At 45.8% G+C, this 21,766-nt stretch overlaps 1 protein-coding gene and 1 long non-coding RNA gene across 3 annotated transcripts in view; one reads left to right on the top strand and one right to left on the bottom strand.

Moving 5' to 3' along the window:
• NEURL1 (neuralized E3 ubiquitin protein ligase 1) overlaps positions 1-21,766 on the top strand; it is a 288,135-nt gene that overhangs the window by 172,493 nt on the left and 93,876 nt on the right. The window contains exon 1 of one of the 2 annotated variants that reach the window (XM_044297757.1): positions 21,353-21,475. The exons of the other annotated variant lie outside the window; for it this stretch is intronic. Coding sequence (XP_044153692.1) covers positions 21,442-21,475 — 34 coding nt within the window. The 5' untranslated portion in view covers positions 21,353-21,441. Of the gene's footprint in view, positions 1-21,352; positions 21,476-21,766 lie in introns of those variants that run through there. 2 annotated transcript variants of the gene reach the window in all.
• Positions 14,592-16,289, bottom strand: LOC122940879. The gene is made up of 3 exons (XR_006390393.1): positions 16,252-16,289; positions 14,916-15,006; positions 14,592-14,648 (listed from the first exon to the last, which is right to left on the bottom strand). It is a non-coding gene; the product is annotated as an uncharacterized LOC122940879 (long non-coding RNA).

Below are 21,766 nucleotides of genomic sequence, written 5' to 3'. Positions count from 1 at the left end.
TCAAACTTGACCCTGAACCCGAACCCCATTGAAGTCAATAGGGACCCGAACTTTGGGGCACTAAAATGCGTGTAAAATAAATATAGTAAGGGCTAGAGGGCTGCAAAAGGAAGCGAAATGGGGGTAAGAGCAGGACAGTTGCCCTGCAAACAAATGTGGATAGGGAAATGACTTAAAATAACAAAGAATAGAAAAAAAATATATATATATATTCTTGAACTAGGAGGCGGAGGTCAAAGTGGAGTAGGAGGAGGAGGAAGCAGTGTAGGTGGAAGAGGCGGTGGAGGAGAAGGAGGTAGCCAACACTGTTTTTGTTGTTGGTTTGTTTTTTTATTTTTATTTCATTTATTTTTTATAAATTTGGAAAGACACCAAAACATTGGGAACTAGAAAAGAGAATGCAAAGAGAAAGTGCGCTGGAGTCTAACGATGGCTGGGTGCGGCCGGTGTACTTGTCTACTCAGCACAAGGTGCGGACAAGTCTTGTGGGATCCATGAATGGTTCATTTTAATGAATGTGAGCTTGTCCACATTGGCTGTGGACAGGCGGTTGCGCTTGTCTTTGATGACTGCCCCCTGCCATGTTAAACACACATTCAGATAATACACTGGCCGCAGGGCAGGCCAGCACCTCCTAGGCGTAAAGGGCAAGCTCAGGCCATGTGCACAATTTGGAGACCCAGAAGTTGAAGGGGGCAGACCCATCAGTCAGTATGTGTAGGCGTGTGCACACGTACTGTTCCACCACATGTTGCTGAAATGCTGCCTCCTGCTAAGACGTTCCGTATCAGCTGGTGGTGCTGGTTGTTGTGGCGTGCTGACAAAGCTTTTTCACATTTCAGCCATGCTAACCCTGCCTTCTGAGGTGCTGGCGGTGCCCCAGCTGCGTTGGTGGCTTCTTCCTCCTCCGCTGCCTTCGCCTTGTGCTTCCACTGAGCCCCCGCTGTCAGGTGGGAATTCCATCAGCAGCGTGTCTACCAGCGTGCGCTTGTACTCGCGCATCTTCCTATCACGCTCCAGTGACGGAATTAAGGATGGCAAGTTGTCCTTGTAGCGGGGATCCAGCAGGGTGGCCACCCAGTAATCACCACTGAGTAAAGTGTGGGCAACTTGGCGGTCATTGCGCAGGCACTGCAGCATGTAGTCGCTCATGTGTACCGGGCTGCCCAGAAGCAACGACAAGCTGTCCTCTGTGGGAGGTGTATCATCTGTATCCCCCCAGTCACGCTCCAGTGATGCCCATCAGCTTCTTTGGGTGCCACCCTGCTGTGAACATGGTTCCTCCTCATCATCATCCTCCTGCTCCACATCCTTCAGAACTGTGCCCTGGCTGGACAGTTGTGTACCTTGCCTCTGTTGGTGCAGGAACCCACCCTCCGAGCCACTTGTGAATAACTGGCCTGATAACCATGGAAATGATCCCTCTTCCTCCTCCTCTTCCTCCTGTGCCACATCCTCTTGCATCATCGCCCTAAGTGTCTTTTTAAGTAGACAAAGAAGTGGGATAGTAACGCTGAAGACGGCGTCATCAGCACTGGCCATGTTGGTGGAGTACTCAAAACAGTGCAACACCGCACACACGTCCCGCATGGAGGCCCACTCGTTGGTGGTGAAGTAGTGCTGTTCCGCAGTGCGACTCACCCGTGCGTGCTGCAGCTGAAACTCCACCATCCCCTGCTGCTGCTCGCACAGTCTGGCCAGCATATGCCAGGTGGAGTTCCACCTTGTGGGTACGTCGCATATGAGGCGGTGAGCGGGAAGGCCGAAGTTACGCTGCAGCGCTGACAGGCGAGCAGCAGGGTGAGAACACCGAAAGCGCGCACAGACAGCCCGCACTTTATGCAGCAGCTCTGACATATCGGGGTAATTTTTCATGAACCTCTGCACCACCAAATTCAGCACATGCGCTAGGCAAGGGATGTGCGTCAAACCGGCTAGTCCCAGAGCTGCTACGAGATTTCACCCGTTATCGCACACCACCAGTCTGGGCTTGAGGCTCAGTGGCACCAACCACTCATCGTCTGTTGTTCCATGCCCGTCCAAGCCCCTGTGCGATGTGGGTTTTTTCCCCAAACAGATAAGTTTCAAAACAGCCTGCTGTCGTTTCGCCCTGGCTGTGCTGAAGTTAGCGGTGATGGTGTTATGCTGATAGGATGAGGAGCTGGTAGAGGAGGAAGTGGAGTAGGAGGAGGAGGCAACAGGAGGCAAAGAGAAACGTCCTGCAATCTTCGGTAGCAGAAGGACATGTGGCAAACTGCCACCTGCCTCAGGCCCACCCTGCCACTGCATTTACCCAATGTGCAGTTAGGGAGATATACTTTCCCTGCCCATGCTTACTGGTCCACGTATTGGTGGTTATGTCGATCTTGCCACAGATGGCGTTGCGCAGTGATTGCGTTGCGCAGTGCACACCTAATTTTGACCGCCAGTTGGTTGTGCAGGGCAGGGATGGCTCGCCTGGAAAAGTAGTCTCGGCTGGGAACCACGTACTGTGGGACAGCCGCCGCCATAAGGTTTTTAAAAGTCTCCGTCTCCACATGACAGAATGACAGCATTTCAAAGGCCAGGAATTTTGAAATGCTGGCCTTCAGGGCCAGGGATCGCGGGTGGTTAGGGGGGTACTTCATCTTTCTCTCCACTGTTTTGGAGATGGACAGCTGAACGCTTCTATGGGACAGTGTGGAGATACTTGGTGATGGTGACGGAGGTGGTGGCGTTGCTGCCACATCCTCTGTTTGCTGGGTGGCAGGTACCACTGTCACTCCGGAGGTGGATGAAGAGGCCGAGACTGCAGCAGAAGAGGGAGCAAGTACGCCTGAGATCTTTTGTGTTTTTTGAGATGTTTACTTCACTGCAGCTCGTGCTTTGCATTTAGATGCCTGGTCAGGCAGGCGGTGCTCAGGTTTAGAACATTTATGCCTCGCTTCAGACTCTGATTGCACAGCGTGCAAACCACTCGCATCTTGTCATCAGCACATTGTCTGAAGAAATGCCTTGCCAGGGAACTCCTTGGAGCTGGCTTTGGTGTGCTCAGTCCCTGGGTCCAGTGGGCAGTAGAAGGTGTACTGGCTAGGGCACGGCCACTCTGCTTTTGCACCCTGCCCTCTTTTGCTGTGCGGCTGTGTGACCACCACTTCTTCCTCCGAACTGCACACGTCAGTCGCATGACCTTGATTCCATGTGGGGTCTAGGACCTCGTCATCCTCCACATCATCTTCCACCCAATCCTCACCCCTGCCCTCCTTGCCGGTCTGCACACTGCAGAAAGCCACAGCAGTTGGCACCTGTGTTTCGTCATAATCCGAGACGTGCTGCAATGGTCCTCCCATGTCCACATCCTGAAACATAAGTGGTTGGGCATCGGTGCACTCAATCTCTTCCGCTTCTAGGGCAGGGCTAGGTGGATGGCCCACAGAAACCCTGACAGCAGAGTCATCAAAAAGCAGAAGAGACTGCTGCATGACTTGGGGCTCAGACTGCTTGCCTGATTTACAAGGGGATGAGGTGAAAGACAGATGTCCATGGGCTGCAGGTGTCAACTCTGCGCTTTCAGCAGGGGATCGGGTGGGAGACAATGTGAAGGAACTGGAGGCACTGTCAGCCACCCAATCTACTACCACCTCTACTTGTTCTGACCTCCCCATTCGTACACCGGTATTTAAAAATGCCGCTGAAGTTTTTGTCGTCTACGTGCACCTGACGAAGGTGTTTCATTTTGGCTTGTAGCTGGCACAGATCGACCACCACATCCTCTCCCTGCAACAGGAGCTCCACCAACACCAGCAGCACCACGACCAGGGCCACGTCCCTTATTTTATGCTCTACTCATTCTTTGAGGTCACCCACCGTACTAACAGACAAATTAACTATATCAATTTCACTGTCACATATGTAATGCAGGCGTGCCTCACACACAAATTAGGTATATTTCATCCACCGAACTAACAGACGGATTAACTATTATATTTTTGTGTCAGGGTACAAAGATGGTGCATTGCACCTACAAAAGATCGCTATAGGTCACCCAGAGAATTAACAGCCAGATTTTTTTATATTTCTGTGTCAGGGGTGAAAAGCTGGTGTATTGCACCCACAAGAAATCATTAAACTGGAGGTCACCCACAAAAAAAATCGCCAGATTCCTAACACTCTCCCTCACTTCTGCTGCCTGCTTCCTGTCCTTGAAATACTCAGAGCTGATGGGCGGTGCTACACGTGATCCAGCTTTTATAGAGGCTGGGTCACATGATGCACCGGCCAATCACAGCCATGCTATAAGTAGGCATGGCTGTGATGGCTTCTAACTGCCTACAGCTTAAAAGCTTGTTGATTGGCTGCCCCGCAGCCTTTTAACAAGCTTTATTAAATGCCCAAACACCAAACTCGAACCCAAACTTTTACGGCAAAGTTCAGGTTTGGGTCCGGGTACCCGAACGTGCAAAGTTCGGTACGGACCCGAACTTTACAGTTGGGTTCGCTCAACACTACTTATGAGTGAAGAATAAAGTGGACATTTTTCACATGTCTCTGGATGCTGTGGTCTTCCATAGTTTTGTCACTTGTTTGAGCTTTATAGATGTTTCCTTAAAGGGGTTTGCCAAGATATTTTTACTGATCTGGAGGATAGGTAATCAATATCTGATCGGTGGGGGTTCGATACCCAGGACCCCTGCCCATGAGCTGTTTGAGAAGGCAATGGCGCTCGCAGTACTGCCACGGCGTTCTTGCAGCTTTCCCCTAGGCCATGTGATGACGCTCTCATGGGTTACATGGCCTAGGTGCTGCTTAGCCCCATTGAAGTGAATGGGGGTGAGCTGCGATACCAAGCAAGGCACTATCCAATAGACGACTCTGTGGCTGGCTCACAGGACGGATGATGCCTTCTCAAATAGCTGATCGGCAGTCGTCCCGGGTGTCAGACGCCTACAGTCAGATAATTACGACCTATCCTGAGGCTAGACCATGAGTAAAAATATCTCGAAAAACCCTTTTAACTCCCATAGAGTTTGTATGAAGCAACAGTGCATATGCTTAAAGGGGTTGTCCCATTAAGACAACGTATCCCATATCCCTAAGGTAGTCTGATCGGCAGGGGTCTGACACCTGGAGATCCTGACGTTCATGAAAATGGGGGCCAGTTATACTCCATTTGAATGGTGCAGCAATCACGCATGCGTCGAGCAGATACAAGCGCTTGGCTATCTTCAGCAGCCCCACAGAGCTGATTGAAGCAGTGAACGTGTCTGCATATCTATAGATTTATCAAACTTGTGTAAAGTAGATCTGGCTTAGTCGCCCATAGCAACCAATCAGATTCCAGCTTTTATTTTTCACCGCTCCTTTGGAAAATGAAAGGTGGAATCTGATTGGCTGCTATGGTCAACTAAGCCAGTTCTACTTTAGTAAACGACCCCATTATTTTCTATTCTGTGGATAGGGTTATGAGTTGTATTAATGGGACAAGCTCTTTAACCACTGCTCCCTTAAGTCTGTGCTTCGTACTACACAGCGATATTTGGTTGCGCGATGGGTGTCATGTCCGAGATCGCCATGTAGCCCCAGCCTAACCCTAAACAAGATCATGCTGGTGAAGTCCGGTGGACCGATGATACGTCTTTTGGCTAAAATCCCTCTTTAGGGTACAGCCACATGGGATGTAATATACAGTGGAAGAATCTGCAGCAAATGCTGAACACGTTGTGCTATTTTTCTCCGGCTTCTTTGACTGAATCTGCAAAGGAGCCTCCAACGGAGATGTGAGCAGAGACTATAAAGAACTTGCATGTAGCTATTCGGCAGTAACATGTGGTGCGTGCTTTCTTCTCATCCGCGTGTTTTCCTTTAGCTTTTACAGTATGATTGGCTTGTGTAAATTACCGACAACCTGTTTCCTATAAATATAGTAAATGTGGGAATATTTATATGTACACCTGGGTTTACTGGTTTCCAGTCATTGTGTATACATGTCTACATTTGTGATTTGAAAGACGTGATGTTTTCTTGTATAAAACACGGCAGAACATGATGATCTTACTGCCGCAGAACTGTTGCTGTTTTTTATCCACACGTTGACAGAGGATACCATGTTCACTGCATAGGATCTTCATTTTCTGTAGACTGTTTTGTAAGGAGCTACAGGGAAATGTCCTGGTGGACTGATGCCCAGAGGGCCACCTGAGCCCTCCTCACGGCCGCTGGCTGGGTGCATAATCATCTGATGCTCTCAGCATTAACTAATGTAGGAGCATGAAGTACTAATGCACTTGACCAACGGCCATGGGTGCACTTCTGAATTTAACTGTACCACCATACTCTGTGGCAAGGGCGACAGTATTTTGTGGTGCACTATGGTATTTGTATCTGCTGAGGCAGTATTCTGTGCTATACTGTGGTATTTGGTTCTGCTGGGGCAGTATTTTCTGGTGCTGGGGCAGTATTGCTGGCCCTACCTACTTCTGTTGCCCCTGCCAACTTATGCTGGCCTTATCTACTTGTGTTTACCCACCTTATGTAAGTTCTCAGTCCGTCCCTTGCTAACCCTAATCCTAGGCCAGTGATGTCACGTTCATCTATCACGGGTCCTAGGCGCAGCTCAGTCCCATTCAAGTGAATGAGCATGATACCAAGCACAGCCACTATCCAATGTACGGTGCTGTGCTTAGTAAACCATGATGAGGCAGCGGTGCTCACTGGAACGTTGCCTTCTCTTCAAACATCTGATCAACAGAAGTCCCAGGTGTTGGATCCCCGCTGATCTGAAAACCCCTTTATAGTTAAGATGCTGGTTACCTGTAACCACTGCTAGGAAGACTCTACTTAAAGAGGTTGTCCCATGACAAATCCCCTGTCCACAAGGGATAAGAGTTAGGCCCCTTGCACACAACCGTATGTCCTCCGAGACATATGGTCCGTGAGCAGGATATATGTCCCGGAGCGGCATACATCGTGCGCACGGGAGCGCACAGCATCATAGGTTACTATGATGCTGTGCGCATCAGGCCGCCCGCGGGACTATTGTCCCACACTCATAAGATCATGCTGTGCGCTCCCGTGCGCACAATGTATGCCGCTCCAGGGCATATGGCCCGCTTACGGACCTTATGTCTCGGAGGGCATACGGTCGTGTGCAAGGGGCCTTAGTCTGATCGGGTGGTCTGATTTTTGGGGTCCCCACTAGTCATGAGAAGGAGGGCCTAGTGTTCCCCCACTTGAAAAGAGTAGGAGACACAGGTATGCCGCCAATTCACTCCGCTCTAGGGGTCTTCCGGAGATAGCCGAGCGCTACATTGTTTTTTTATGCCATACATAGAGGCTATGCCTGTCATAGCAAATGTTATAGAAAATGTCAGGTATTGTAGGTTTCTACCATTTCAGCAGACTAGAAACATCAAGCCTGCTATATTATTTTACTATAGGGTTATCTGATCCTGAGAATTAAGTACCCTGCATGGCAACCATGTAACTGTGCAGGGATCCGTTCACTTGAAGAGTGTCTGGGGCACTACTGTGTAGTGCAAAACTAGTCTGACCAGTGGTCCCTCAAGTCACAATGGACTCACAATACAATATTTTCAGCATACAATGGTCTCCTGGGGCATCGTAACCTGAAACCAGACTCAACAGACACTGTCAAAGACACTGCTGATCTGTGGCACGTGTGATTGCCTGGGCGATCCAACCAATCAACATGGCCATCTCACTGGTTAGACCCTGTACTGACTATAAAGTAGCGCCTCTCCACAATGAAGTATAGTACTACATGTACTGTACTGCTCGTTACCTGTGCCAGGATGTGCTGCTTATTTGGACACCCAGTGAACATGGCTCCATTTTACTTTTCTGGTACACTTTGTGTATTATACAGGATTCTGAAGAATATCCTGCTGTTAGGTTGGCGGCCTGTGTCTGCCGTTGTCCTGCTTTCCCGGGCAGTATGAATTGGGACTAGTGCTTGGTGAACTTCCTTACAGTGCTGCTGGAGTTAATCCTTCTCTCTTGCTCTTTGTCCAGCTGATGACTAAGGTGCTGTTCAGCCTTCCTATTTAGCTGGGCTATGGTTCCACTTCCTTAACTGAGCTTTGAGGTTTTCTAGTGTCTAGTAACCAGTGAAGGTGTGATCTATGTCATCTGTCTGTTTAACTACCCATGTACCATACCTTTCCTGACTACTGTTTCTACTTTTTGCCAACTGCATGAACCGGAATTGCTATCTGGATTACTCATGTACTGTCGCGGTGGGGCATGGGGGAAACCCCCCACCGTACAATGTAAAAGGATAAGAGATAGCTGCTAGGCCAAGAAGCCAGGAAAAGGGAAGCAGGTCACCTCCTATAGCGTCCCTAATCCTCTCCCTAACTCCTCACCATATGAGCAGACCCTGATGGTAGGGCGGCTCATACCCTGGAAACCCTGATAATCCCTCAGATAGGAGCAGGGGGGAGACGTCCTGTTTATCCAAGACATGGATGAACAAGAGTCTCCAAAGACCTAATAGCAGGGAAAAGGAGAGACCATACACAGCAAGAGGATCAGCAGGTAAGGACACAAGACAACATACTTACCTCCACGACTGGAACCCGTGCATACGTACAGGAGCCCTAACACCAAACAGGACACCGTACCATCAACTTACACAGGTTTCCAGCACACTGCACCCTGCCAGGACCCCCATGCCGCAAGGTGCATAGGCAGCCCAGGCAGCACTGCATACAGGCTAGTGGTTCACCCCTCCAGGAAACCAACCCGCTTCGGGAGGACACAACACACAGGGAAAATGTCTTACATGCAGGGACAAACACCAACAACAGCCCAGACATGTAACAACAATCTAGACGTACAACACACCCTGAACATAAACACACACCTAACATACAACAAGTGAGGTAGGGTATAAGGAGCATACAAAAGGAAGACAATTTATGTCCAACAAGGTGGCCCTCAAGGACTGGGCAGAATCACCCAGGAAAGGAGCAGAGCTCCAACACCAGAGTACCACTGCCCCCAGCCAGGAAGCCACAGATAAAGTCAAGCAAGTGGCCACACCCAGGACACACCTAAATCCCCACAAGCTAGAGGATAAACCCCTCGCTCACCAAACAGCAGGGAGACACACCTTAAAGGGGAAATACATGTGCAAACCGAAAACAACACGTTGCCATCGGCAACCAGTCCGTATGGCAACCACGTCACGGTCAAACAACAATATGACTGTGACATGTACTCAGCCTCTCCCAACCATGGAATTGTTATCTGGAATATGCATGTACTCAACCTGCCCTGATTTTGGACTGTACTGAGACTACGCCTTTTGCCTCATCCTTTGGTGCCTCACACCAGTGTTTTTGATGCCCGTGGGTCAGCTGCCAACTACACCAGGACTTCTCCTGGAGGTATTGGCCTTGTTGGTTCCCTGCAGCGAAGTCCACATCCCTGTCCAGGGGTTAAGGGAACCGCCAGAACAATGCCCTTAAGTTTACCCCAAAGTCAAACTGGTTTGTTGGCACAGTGGGTCAACTCCCACTGTCCATTTCCCCTGCTGTCAACATTGGAAGTGATTTGCAGCTTCCAGCATCTATTCCTGACTATTTCTTGCTTGAATTGAAGTACTTAGCTTTCTAACTGCCTTCAATCCTTATTTTATCTTATTTTGGGATAATATTTTGGTACTTTGGAACCAGTTTTCCATAGAGTCATGGTCTCAAGTCAACATTTTCAACTTCCAATAGTTGTAACCAAAAAAGGGGTAATCCGGTAGGTAAAATTATCCCCTATCCACAGAATAGGGGTTAACTATCAGATCAGTGGGGCTCCTACTGCTGGGACCCTCACCACTCACGAGCCCCACAGGCCCCGAACCCCCTGCTTATCCCCTGAAAAGTATTGAACTCCTATAGAAATGAATAGAGCGGCCACGCACATGTGCGACCTGGCACTCTGATCATTTCGGAGGAGCAGCAGGGGGCCTGTTCTCATGATCGGTGGGGGTCCCAGCGGTCTGACCCCCACCAATCTGATAGTTGTCACTTATACGGTGGACAGGGGATACCTTTTACCTACAGGAATACCCCTTTAATATTGTCTCTTGTATCATAAAGTGATAGCATATCCTAGTGATGTGCCGTCACTTTATAAAATAGGAATAAGCCTTAATAAAAAAAGGCCATCAATATGACAGTCTTGGAAAACCCTTTAATGTTTGTTCTCAGTGATTACTTGCTCCTACAATACGCCCACAGCCATGTAATGCGGCACATTGTAAGGTAATATTAAACCCAATACAGCTAGAAAGTAGACCAATACATTCCACCTGGAGGAACAGCTATTGTATAATAAGCTATGGGATAGATAGATATAAGCGCGCTCCTTATTAACCCCTAACCATAGTCACTGTAATACCTGATTTGTGTGAATAAATAATTCAATACATGTATGTGGTGCATTTCACTCTATATGTCCACGAGGCACAAACTGTTAACCGCGTGGGATTATTATGCTCTGATTTCATCTCACATTTGACTTAATATTGCAGAAAATCTCTTATTGAAACCTGTTGTTCTGCAGCAGATGAGTCACCGTATGAACCCAGTTTGAATTCCATTTTTCATTTTTCCACATTGTGTCAGATGTTACCTTTAGTGAACCTATTCATATGCAACAAGTCTGTAATCTACGGCCGTTATCAGAAAACTTCACTTTACAAGTAGGAACAATTCTGATAATAGAGCAAGACATTGGTGAAATGCAAGACACTATGTGCAGAAGCTGGTGCCCTCTATACAGGGCAGCATGGCGCGGCTGCCATGACATTCTGTATGTTAGCAAATTGCCGTAAATGTAATTCTCTGGCATATAAGCAGCAGTTTCAGTTTTTGCAGGACTCTCCCATGAAAGGGAAAGCAAAAAGGGGCAGGTGCAAGTCAATTTGTTATTAAAGGGGTTTTCTGATATTCTGATATTGATGACCTACCCTTAGGATAGGTCCCCCATTTAAGATCTGTGGGGGACCTGCCGATCAGCTGTTTGAGTACCATCTATTGGATAGCAGCTATGCTTGATATTGCAGCTCAGGCCCATTCATTTGAAGGGAGTGAGCTGTGCCTAGCCACGTGATCAATGAATGTGATGTCACTGACCTGAAGAAGAGGACACGTCACTCACCGGACCACCACCGTCTCAGCGGGGGTCCTGGGTGTTAGGTATCAATATCAGAATCTTGGAAAACCACTTTAATATGATTGTTGTGGGGTAATATGTGGGGCGTTCCTTGGCAGAATGGTATAGGTCCTTGGATTTTAAATCTTATAAGTATGGCATATGGTAAGCTTAGGCTACTTTCACACTAGCCGCAGGACGGATCCGTCAGGCTGTTCACCCTGTCGGATACGTCCTGCCACTATTTCGCCACGCTGTTGGACTGCTGCTCCGTCCCCATTGACTATAATGGGGACGGGGGCGGAGCTCCTGCGCAGCACGGCAGTGCACTGCGAGAGGCCGCCGGACTAAAAGTACTGCATGTCCGACTTTTTAGTCCGGCTCCATCCCAGTCCCAATTATAGTCAAAGGAGACAGAGCGGCAGTCCGGCGGCACGGCGAAATAGCGGCAGGACCAATCCGGCAGGGTGAACAACCTGTCGGATCCTTCCTGCCGCTAGTGTGAAAGTACCCTGCATGGCCTTTTTTCCACAGAATCATACTGACATAAAGCTGTCACTATGATTCTGTAGAAATAAGGTCAAGCAGAGGCACACAGCATTATAAATCATGATAATGCCGTTGTCTCCTGCAAATCCAGAGCAGAGGATCACACTCACAAACAGAGCGAGATTCCCGCAATGGACTCGCTTGTGTGAAACAGCCCTTAAGTTCAACGGAAATTACAGTGAAACTGCAGTGCACTGCATTGGACTGCAAAAAGAAATATCAGTAATTATCTGGCAAAAGCTGGCACAACTCTATGTTACTGCAGCTGAATGACGTCACCAACGCTAGCATGCCTGCTCCGTAGAAGAGACTGTACTGATGTCTGATATTAGGCATCCGCACAATCTATGGAACCAGTTCCAGGTTACTTCCTCCCCTTGTGCGCCATTTTTATTTCTCCAAAGCATCTAAAATACAAAAAAAAGCAAAATAGATTAAATTAAACTTGACACTGGTTTTGTTGTCTTAGTCTATTATTATTATTATTTATTAAAGCGCCATTCATTCCACAGCGCTGTACATATGAAAAGGGGTATACATACATAATACAGATAATTGCACTGAGTATGAACAAGATGAGTTACAAACTGGTACAGAAGGAGAGAGGGCCCTGCCCGTGAGGGCTTACAATCTACATGGTATGGGAGAAGGACACAGTAGGTGCGGGTGAAGCTGGTCATGGCGGTATAGAGGCAGCAGGGTCACTGGTTGTAGGCTTAGGCTCTAGGTTATAGATTTAGAATAATGAATAATTATGGGCAGCACTGTAGGTGTGAAGGCTACTACCGTAGGGAGAAGGGAAGAGCTGATTACATCCAAGCCTGCCTACTGGGAGATTGCATGGACAACCTTAAACAGCAAATACAGTGCAATAAAAGCAACATGATATAATGCATTTAAACCATGAAAAAAAGGGACATGACAGTTTGTATCAAACAGTATCAAAATTGGTTATCCCATCTTCCCTTCTCACCTCCTCTCCTCCGCCACAGATCACTTCCTTATTCTTCTGTAAGTGGGTCTCTGCAGTTTGATGGACATTACAGACAAGCAGTGCTTTACTGACATAATTGTGCCATTTGTTAGCCCCCACTCCTTCCCTAGGTCTACTGCGCATGCCCAGGAGCTCTTACAGTGAAAGCAATAGAGGGGCACAGTGGTGGCGGGGGCCAAGAATGGGTGTATGACTCCTGTCATGGGCAATAAACAAGTGTTGGCTAACCAAATCCAGTGTGTAATATTGAGTTTATTAACTGAACGAAAGGGCTTTAAACAGATAGGAATATCCCTTTAATTCAGGTTATATGCAGATCAGATTTTCATGGATTAGAATTGATCATTTACAAATATTGAATGGAATAGTGCATGCTTCAACTCCATGTGGAGATCTGGACTTCACTGCAGGCTATTCCTAGTTCACTATTCCTAGAGTAGTCTTTGTCTTCTACTTCTGATACATGGTGACAAGGCAGTAGGCAACAATTGTGGTCAGGCTGGTGGAGGTCAGAGTAAGTGAAGTACTTTCATACCAGTATTCAGGGGGATAGTCAGGGCAGGTGGCAGACAGAGGACGAAGTCTGGTCAGTGTCAGGATATCCCAAAACAGATGATCACCTTAGCAAAGTGCAAGAACCAAATGGAACTTATTGCTTAGGCATAGACCCAGGGGTGGACACAGACAGCAGGGACCCCCTGTGCAACAACCATACATGGACTCTTTGATCTCCAAAAGTTTCTCTTAAAGCATTCCCTGTTTCTTATTAATTCAGTCCCTTTCAACCAATCTAACATAAGCAGGAAGATGCTTTTAGGGTGTAATTGGCCCCCCTTACCTACTAGACCCCTGTGCGGATTTCACATTGGGTACGTCCACTCCTGCATAGAGCAATGGTGGAGGTCCCTTATGAAACCCATGACATCAGTGGATTGGAGAAAGACAGGCTGTTCTGGTCCTTTAAGAGCTGCGCCCATGACCTTCTGAGGAAAGACATGGGTGTGAGTGGAGGCCTTCAAATTGTACAGCGGAAAGAGTAGAGAGATTGGTCCAGCAAAGACGCCAATGAAAGGAATAGTGGGAGTGGGACATACTGTACCAGAAGAGAACGCTGCATCTAGGGATGAGCGAATTTCATATTTTGAAGTTTGTTTTCGGTTCGTGTTGTGGTATTTACTGAATTGCGTTATGGATTACGTTACCACGGACCATAACGCAATTCCATGACGGAATGCATAACGGAATGCCTTTAGAGGCATTCCGTTATTCATTCTGTCATAATAGAAGTTAATGGCCTGCATAACGGATCTGTCCGGTTTCCGTTATGCAGGAGAGGACTCAGGATCAGGAGAGGACTCCCCTGCATAACGGAAATGGGAAGCATCCATTATGCAGGCCATAGACTTCTATTATGACAGAACTAATAATGGAATGCCTCTAAAGACTTTCCGTTATGCATTCAGTCATGGAATTGCGTTATGGTCCGTAGTAACGAAATCCATAACGCAATTCAGTAAATACCACAACACGAGACAGAAAACGAACTTCAAAATATGAAATTCGCTCATCCCTAGCAGCATCGTAAGCTAGTGTACGTTACAGTAGTAGAATGGCTTTTGGTTAAAGCTTTCATTTCCCCCTGTATTGTGGTAGATGGATGTTGGGCTCATCTACCTGGGTTGCTGATGATCTATTATCGCTGAAAAATTGGCAGCCATTATAGAAAATGGACATCCATATAATAGCTGGACAGACTTTTTCTAGTGTCATTTCATTCTGGCAAATAGATGAGACAGAGCCCCTCCATGAACCCTAAAAGATGGTATAGAAATGGTTTGTCCCACACTCCCTAATAAACATACACGTTGAGTTTGAATCAGTGACCAGGTTCACTTGCCTTCGACAGGTGACGTCCATCTGTTTTCCACATTGTTTCTTTAGTCTACTGTTTTTACTGTGTGGAAATGTTAAGAACAAAGACCTAATTAGACTGCAGATTGTAGCACAGATAGAGGCCCACCCAGGGCTGGATCACCGGTGAGAGAGTACTACACCTGGGTATGGACAACCACTGCACGGGGAAGAGATCTAAGAGTAATATTTACATCCATTGTAAAGGGTTCGACCTCACGTTCAGGCATTGATGCAGTTTTTGAAGCCAAAACCAGGAGAGATCATAAAAACTTTGGCCAGAGGATGGAAATGTAAATCAAATACTTACCTGTTAATCACCTGCCACTCTGGTGAAGCACGAGACGGCTGAGGCCAGCTATTGGCTGCAGCAGTCACATCGATAGAAGGTCATGTCTTTTCTGCAGCAACATAAACAAAGACCAATGGGAACCATAGAAGTGGCTGGAGATTTAACAGTTATTGGTTCTTTAGTTATTTTATGTCATTGCCTTCCTTTTTCCCAATTTTTTACAATCTCGGAAACCCCCTTGAATAATTTCGGCTGTTTTATTTAAATTGATCACCAGCTTCAGTCACTTATTAGGTGATGTTCTACCACGTGTCAGCTTGTTTCTGTTTAATATATAAAACACCTAAAAAGTAGTCCATACTTTCATCTCTGGGTATAATATTTTACCTTATCAGTAGGAACAAAGTCCTTTCTCCTTTGCACAGTATTGTGGAAACATTGTAAAAGGCTGCCCATAAACAATGAACATCTGGCAGGGGGTATGATAAATGGCAGCAGCTATCTACGGTGTGTACACAGACGTCATGGTGGAGTTCCTCAAATGGACTTCCTCTTTTACCAACAGATACAGCACAATAATCTATAAAACATGGCATATGTCAGGCGGCACTGCTTCCTAGTACAATGCCCTGGTCGAAGCCATTGACACTAAATATCCACAATAACATATTTCCAATAAAATAAAATTGACCTTTTTTTTAAGATATAAAAAATATCACTTTATTTATTTATTTATGTATTTATCTTTACTAATTCATATGAGCGGGGCTATTGTATGAGTTGCTATAGTTAGAACTTGCGTATAGGGAAAGCAAAAGGTGTGAATACCCCAGGTTTCATAACCCCCACTTCTAGGGTCACTCACAGCATCTACAAGTGACAAGAGCACTGGTACCTGGGCTTAGGCTATTTTAACACTTGTGTTTTTGCAGGAATCAGCAAAAACGCTTCCATTACTGATAATACAACCGTCTGCAACCATTATAAATGGATCCGGTTGTAATATCTTTAAAATAGCCAAGACGGACCTGTCATGAACTCCACTGAAAGTCAATGGGGGACGGATCCGCTTGCTGCGGTTTGCTCTCCGGTATGGGAACGCAACCAAATGCAACAGACAGACTCCGTTCTGTTCAGTTCAGTTCAGTTTTGTCCCCATTGACAATATATGGTGGTGTAATTTTCACGCGGTTTGTGCACTTTATGGCAGTTTTGAAAGACTATAGTTGTGACTGTGCTGTTGTTGGTAATGTTGTAGTTTATTGTATCATTTTGTATAAGTTTTGATATTTTGATTTCTGAATCTCCCGTAATAAATTTTGTCCAGTAAGTAACAAAGTAAAGACTCACGCACCTGCAAAGCCTTGTCATCTGAGCAGCACACAGTTCCATATTACATCGCTATACACTCTTTTTAAGGGAGAACATGTAATGATATAGTATGTGATGGAGCATGTCACAATAGGAAGTCCTAGACAGGATTTCCTCACACCAAACATGCTTATGTCATGACAAGAACGCAGTTTCTCCTCTATACAAACCACTAGTCAGACTCCAAATTATATTGTATACAACAGGGATGCTCAATCTTCAGCTGTTGTAAAACTCCCACCATGCCCTGCTGTAGGCTGATAGCTGTAGGCTGTCCTGGCATGCTGGGAGTTGTAGTTTTGCAACAGCTGGAGGGCCGCAGGTTGGGTATCCCTGGTGTACAACATCAAGCATAGAAGAGGTTGACCAAGGGGTTGTATACTGCTGCAGCCAGTCACTGGCCTCAGCAGTTTCTTGTTGAGCAGAGTGAGTGGCGGTCATGCGTCATGACTACAACCTGGAGTATAGGATAAAGAGTAGTGGCGCTGGATCAGAGGAAGCTGGTGAAGGTGAGTTAATATTTTTTTTATTATTCACAACCCCCACAGGAGTCTGCCACAAAAAATATATTAAATTTGACAGTCCCTTTAGGGGTATGGGTGGTTTCAGTACCAAGACAGGTTATCAAACTTTTAAGGTGATTCAATTTGGAAATGAGACAGCTTAAGAGCCCTTTACACGGACCGACAACTGAGCAGATCATCGTTAACCAATGTTATTCATAATGTTTGCTAGCGATGATCTGGCAGTGTAAATACAACGCCGATTACCTGCTGAATGAGCAAGACACTATAGGCAGTCAGGTGACAGTGCAGCGCGCCCCAAAGAAGATCAGGGAGACTGCTGTACCTGGAGAGAAGCAGCGGAGCAGGAGAGATAAGTTAATTTATTTATTTTAAGGCTGATATTTGGAGTCTGATTAATGGGGGTCTGATCTGAGGTCTGATGTGGGGGTCTGACATGGAGGTCTAAAGAGGGTCTGATCTCAGTACTGAGATGGATGTCTAAAGGGGGTCTGATCTGAGGTCTGATATTGGAGGGGGTCTGACATGGAGGTCTAATGGGGTCTGATCTGAGGTCTGAAACTGGGGGGGGTCTAACATGAAGATCCGATGAGGGTCTCATCTGATGTTTGATATAGGGGTTTGATCTGATATGGGCGTCTGATCTGAGGTCTGATATGGGGGTCTGATCTAAGGATCTGATATGGGGGGGTCTGATCTGAGGATCTGATATGGGGGTCTGATTTGAAGATCTGACATGGGTGTCTGATTTGAGGTTTGATATGGGGGTCTGATCTGAGGATCTGATATTGGGGTCTGATCTGAAGATCTGATATGGGGGTCTAATTTGAGGTCTGATATGGGGCTCTGATCTGAAAGGTAAGTGGGTATTTTTGTAGCGGCACATATTATAAGGTGTTATTTTTGTACTGACACATATTAGGGGGCATTTTTCTACTGGGACACATTATAAAGAGAAGTATTACTACTGGGGGGCTATGGGGGACATTATTTCTAGTATGGGCACAATGGGGGCATTATTAATATTATTTGTGGGATTTGAGGAGCACTATTACTGTTAGGGGCACTAGGGCACAGTATCAGCTTAGCGCTATTATTTTTGGAGGACAGTATGTTTACAACACTATTAGTGTCAGAGACAGTATTTGCTGGGTGCAGTTATTTTTAGGACACTTTTTACCAATAATTATTGGAGGGGCACTATTTCTGTGGTACTACTATTTTCAGGGGGATTGTTTCTGCGGTATAGTATTGGGAGCACAACGGGTGTAGTATTGGGGGTGACGGGATAATTTATTCAGAAGGTGGGAGGATAATGGAAAAGTAGGAAACTAAGATTTCTGCCAAACCCTCCAGAGACAAGAAATGGCTGAATGAAATCATCATGGCGGTCTGGTCTGAATGGAGAAGATGCGGAAAGAGAACGTCACTGGATGTAAAAGGTATGTGGTGCTGTATTACCTTGTATCTTTTGAATTGCTGTATGTAATGTTTCCCAAGTATGTCTTTAACAGCAGGGCTGGAGGTAAGGGGTTAGGTTAAGAATTTAGCATCGTAGGGGGGTGCAAGAATTCCACCCCATTTCCCCCAGTACTTTATGACAAGGGGGGCCCAAGCTTAATTCTTGCACCAGGGCCCATGGGCCTTTACCTGCACCCCTGGACAGGGTTACCCATCAGTTTCAGGTGACTGGAAGTTGGAAATGAACTGAGAACACAAAAGCATAGTCCTCTTGATATTCCTTAATCTGCAAAGTGGTTACTACAGCTCCAATGTGTGTCCTCGTGCCATACCTATGGTAAAACACTGCTACTTGTCATGGAAAGGCGATCAGTTGTGTTTGCTCTCCAACAAAGGTCTCGTACCTGCGATAATGTGGTAACACGGATTTAACAGGATGTTGGGTGAATAAGTAGCTCAGGGCTATTATGTTCCAGTGATATGAACCAGTCATTTCAGTATACTGGGAAAATCCAACACTGAATAAACACACAGCTGATGAGATGCGCTCAGTACTCTTATAATATTGCGCTATAATTTTTAAAGGGCATTAGTCACCAGTTGCTTCTATTCAGGGAATCTATAACATACCACTATAAAGAAGAGCTTGTGCGCTCATCTACACCCACTAAACAGCCCCCCATCCTCTGATGATGACTGCATGTGCCGCAAATTGATTGCTTTTTGTAAGCTCTTTCAGCTAAACTAAGAAAACGACATACTGTAGCTCACGTGTCTGCTCCTTGTGGCCGGGTGGACTCCGCTGGAAGGTGTGTCCAGATCCCTGCAGCTAATTGTCATAGACTACAATAGACACACAGCGCATACATTCAAGAACTGTGGGCTAATCAGTGGGTAAATGACCCACAAATGCTGTGGTTGTCTGGTGATAGAGAGTTCATTTAAAGCGGTTGTCCCATGGAAAATATTCAGGAGTTTTCAAACCAGCACCTAGATCTCAATACTTTAGTAATTGCATGTAATTAAAAATTCACTATAGCCACTGAGTTATTCAGCAAAATATATCTGTATAGCGCCACCTTCTGTTTGTTATTTTCCTTATTTCTTTGCCCTGCTCACTGAGAAGGCCGCACATGCTCAGTTTCATCCTTCAGCTGATTCCTGAGCTGTGATAGGGAGAGCATGGACACGCCCCCTGAGCTGCAGCAGAAAAGACACTCCCCTTGATCTTTGGATCCATGTGAAGTTATAGCGCTGGTTTTAGCTTTCTTAGAAGGAGATTGTCATATCCTATATGATGTCTGGTTTTCATTTTTTGCAATAATCATGGGATAACCATTTTAAATAGAATATGACATCAGAAAATGACCTATTGTTTAAATCATGTTTTTATGTAATGCACTGCAGACAATATACTGTACAGTATAGCATCACAATATTTCAAATACATATTATACACTATTCAGATACATATAGTAAACGTTCCCTATACAGCCCTGCAATACACTGTAGCAGCAGAGCAGATAATGTAAAATACAATGCAGAACCACAACATTTCAAATATAGTTTTTTATTTTAGATACATATATTACAGTATAGCAGCACAGCACTGCAGACAATGTACAGTACAGCCTCACAATTAGGGATGAGCGAATTTCATATTTTAAAGTTCATGTGTGGGTTCTTGTTGTGGTATATGGGCTGCAAAACAGACCCGTCCGGTTTTTGTTATGCTGGAGTCCACTCCTGCATAACGTAAACCGGACGGATCGGTTATTGCAGGCCATAGACGTTATGACGGAATGAATAACGAAATGCCTCTAAAGACTTTCCGTTATGCATTCCGTCATGAAATTGCGTTATGGTCCGTGGTAACGGAATCCATAACGCAATTCAGTAAATACCACAACAAGAACCCGCACACGAACTTCAAAATATAAAATCCACTCATCCCTAATTTATAGTACAGTATAATGACATCACACTGCACACAATGTACAGTACACAGCACTATATTTCCTATACATATAGTACAGTATAGTGACATCACACTGCAATGTACAGTACACAGCACTATATTTCCTATACATATAGTACAGTATAGTGACATCACACTGCAATGTACAGTACACATCACTATATTTCCTATACATATAGTACAGTATAGTGACATCACACTGCACACAATGTACAGTACACATCACTATATTTCCTATACATATAGGACAGTATAGTGACATCACACTGCAGACAATGTACAGTACACATCACTATATTTCCTATACATATAGTACAGTATAGTGACATCACACTGCAGACAATGTACAGTACAGCCTCACTATATTTCCTATACATATAGTACAGTATAGTGACATCACACTGCAGACAATGTACAGTACACATCACTATATTTCCTATACATATAGTACAGTATAGTGACATCACACTGCAGACAATGTACAGTACAGCCTCACTATATTTCCTATACATATAGTACAGTATAGTGACATCACACTGCAGACAATGTACAGTACACATCACTATATTTCCTATACATATAGTACAGTATAGTGACATCACACTGCAGACAATGTACAGTACAGCCTCACTATATTTCCTATACATATAGTACAGTATAGTGACATCACACTGCAGACAATGTACAGTACACAGCACTATATTTCCTATACATATAGTACAGTATAGAGACATCACACTGCAGACAATGTACAGTACACAGCACTATATTTCACATACATATAGTACAGTATAGTGACATCACACTGCACACAATGTACAGTACACATGACTATATTTCCTATACATATAGTACAGTATAGTGACGTCACAGCCCCCCTGTATATAGCTCACTATAGCAGCATTGCTCAGCACAGCTCTCTAGGGCAGGAGCAGCACTGGGAGACCCCCCCCACACACTATTACTACTTGTTCTCTCTGCTATTCCAGGCAGCAGGCCCCTCCCTCTTATGTAAATATACATGACATTGCTGCCTGGAGAGGCGGGGCTTGGGGTGGGTGTCAGCTCCTCGGAGCATCGCTGCTTGTATGAGTATTATTAGTAATCACTCAGCTGGGTGCATGTCCATGTGCAACATGAGCCGAGCTGCTGTGTGTGTGCAGTGCCCCTGCCCTGTGATGTGACAGCAGCACCCACTGCTCCGGCCACTATGGGAGGACAGGTCACCAGGAGCACACTGTATGGTAAGCACTGAGCCGCAGGGAGCCATTGCTGCTGACATCCCTGCGTGTCCATGCATGATCTACTGTATGTGTAGAGGGAAGCTGAAGGGGAGCATCTTTGTGTTGTGCAGCTGCTACTGTGATACATTGTTGCCTTATGTCCTTTGTATGTTGCCATAGATACACTGGCTTATTGATCCCATACACTGTGCTGTTCCTCCTGCCTCTGCTCTGCCTGGATGGCTGCATTTCACCATGGAAGAGCTTTAAATAATTGATTATTCCCAGGAGTCAAACATGTGTGAGGAGATA

This window comes from Bufo gargarizans, chromosome 6 (genome assembly GCF_014858855.1).
Source record: "Bufo gargarizans isolate SCDJY-AF-19 chromosome 6, ASM1485885v1, whole genome shotgun sequence".
Lineage (NCBI taxonomy): Eukaryota > Metazoa > Chordata > Amphibia > Anura > Bufonidae > Bufo > Bufo gargarizans.
Note: the sequence above shows the minus strand (reverse complement) of the source record. Positions and strands in the feature narration are given on the sequence as shown.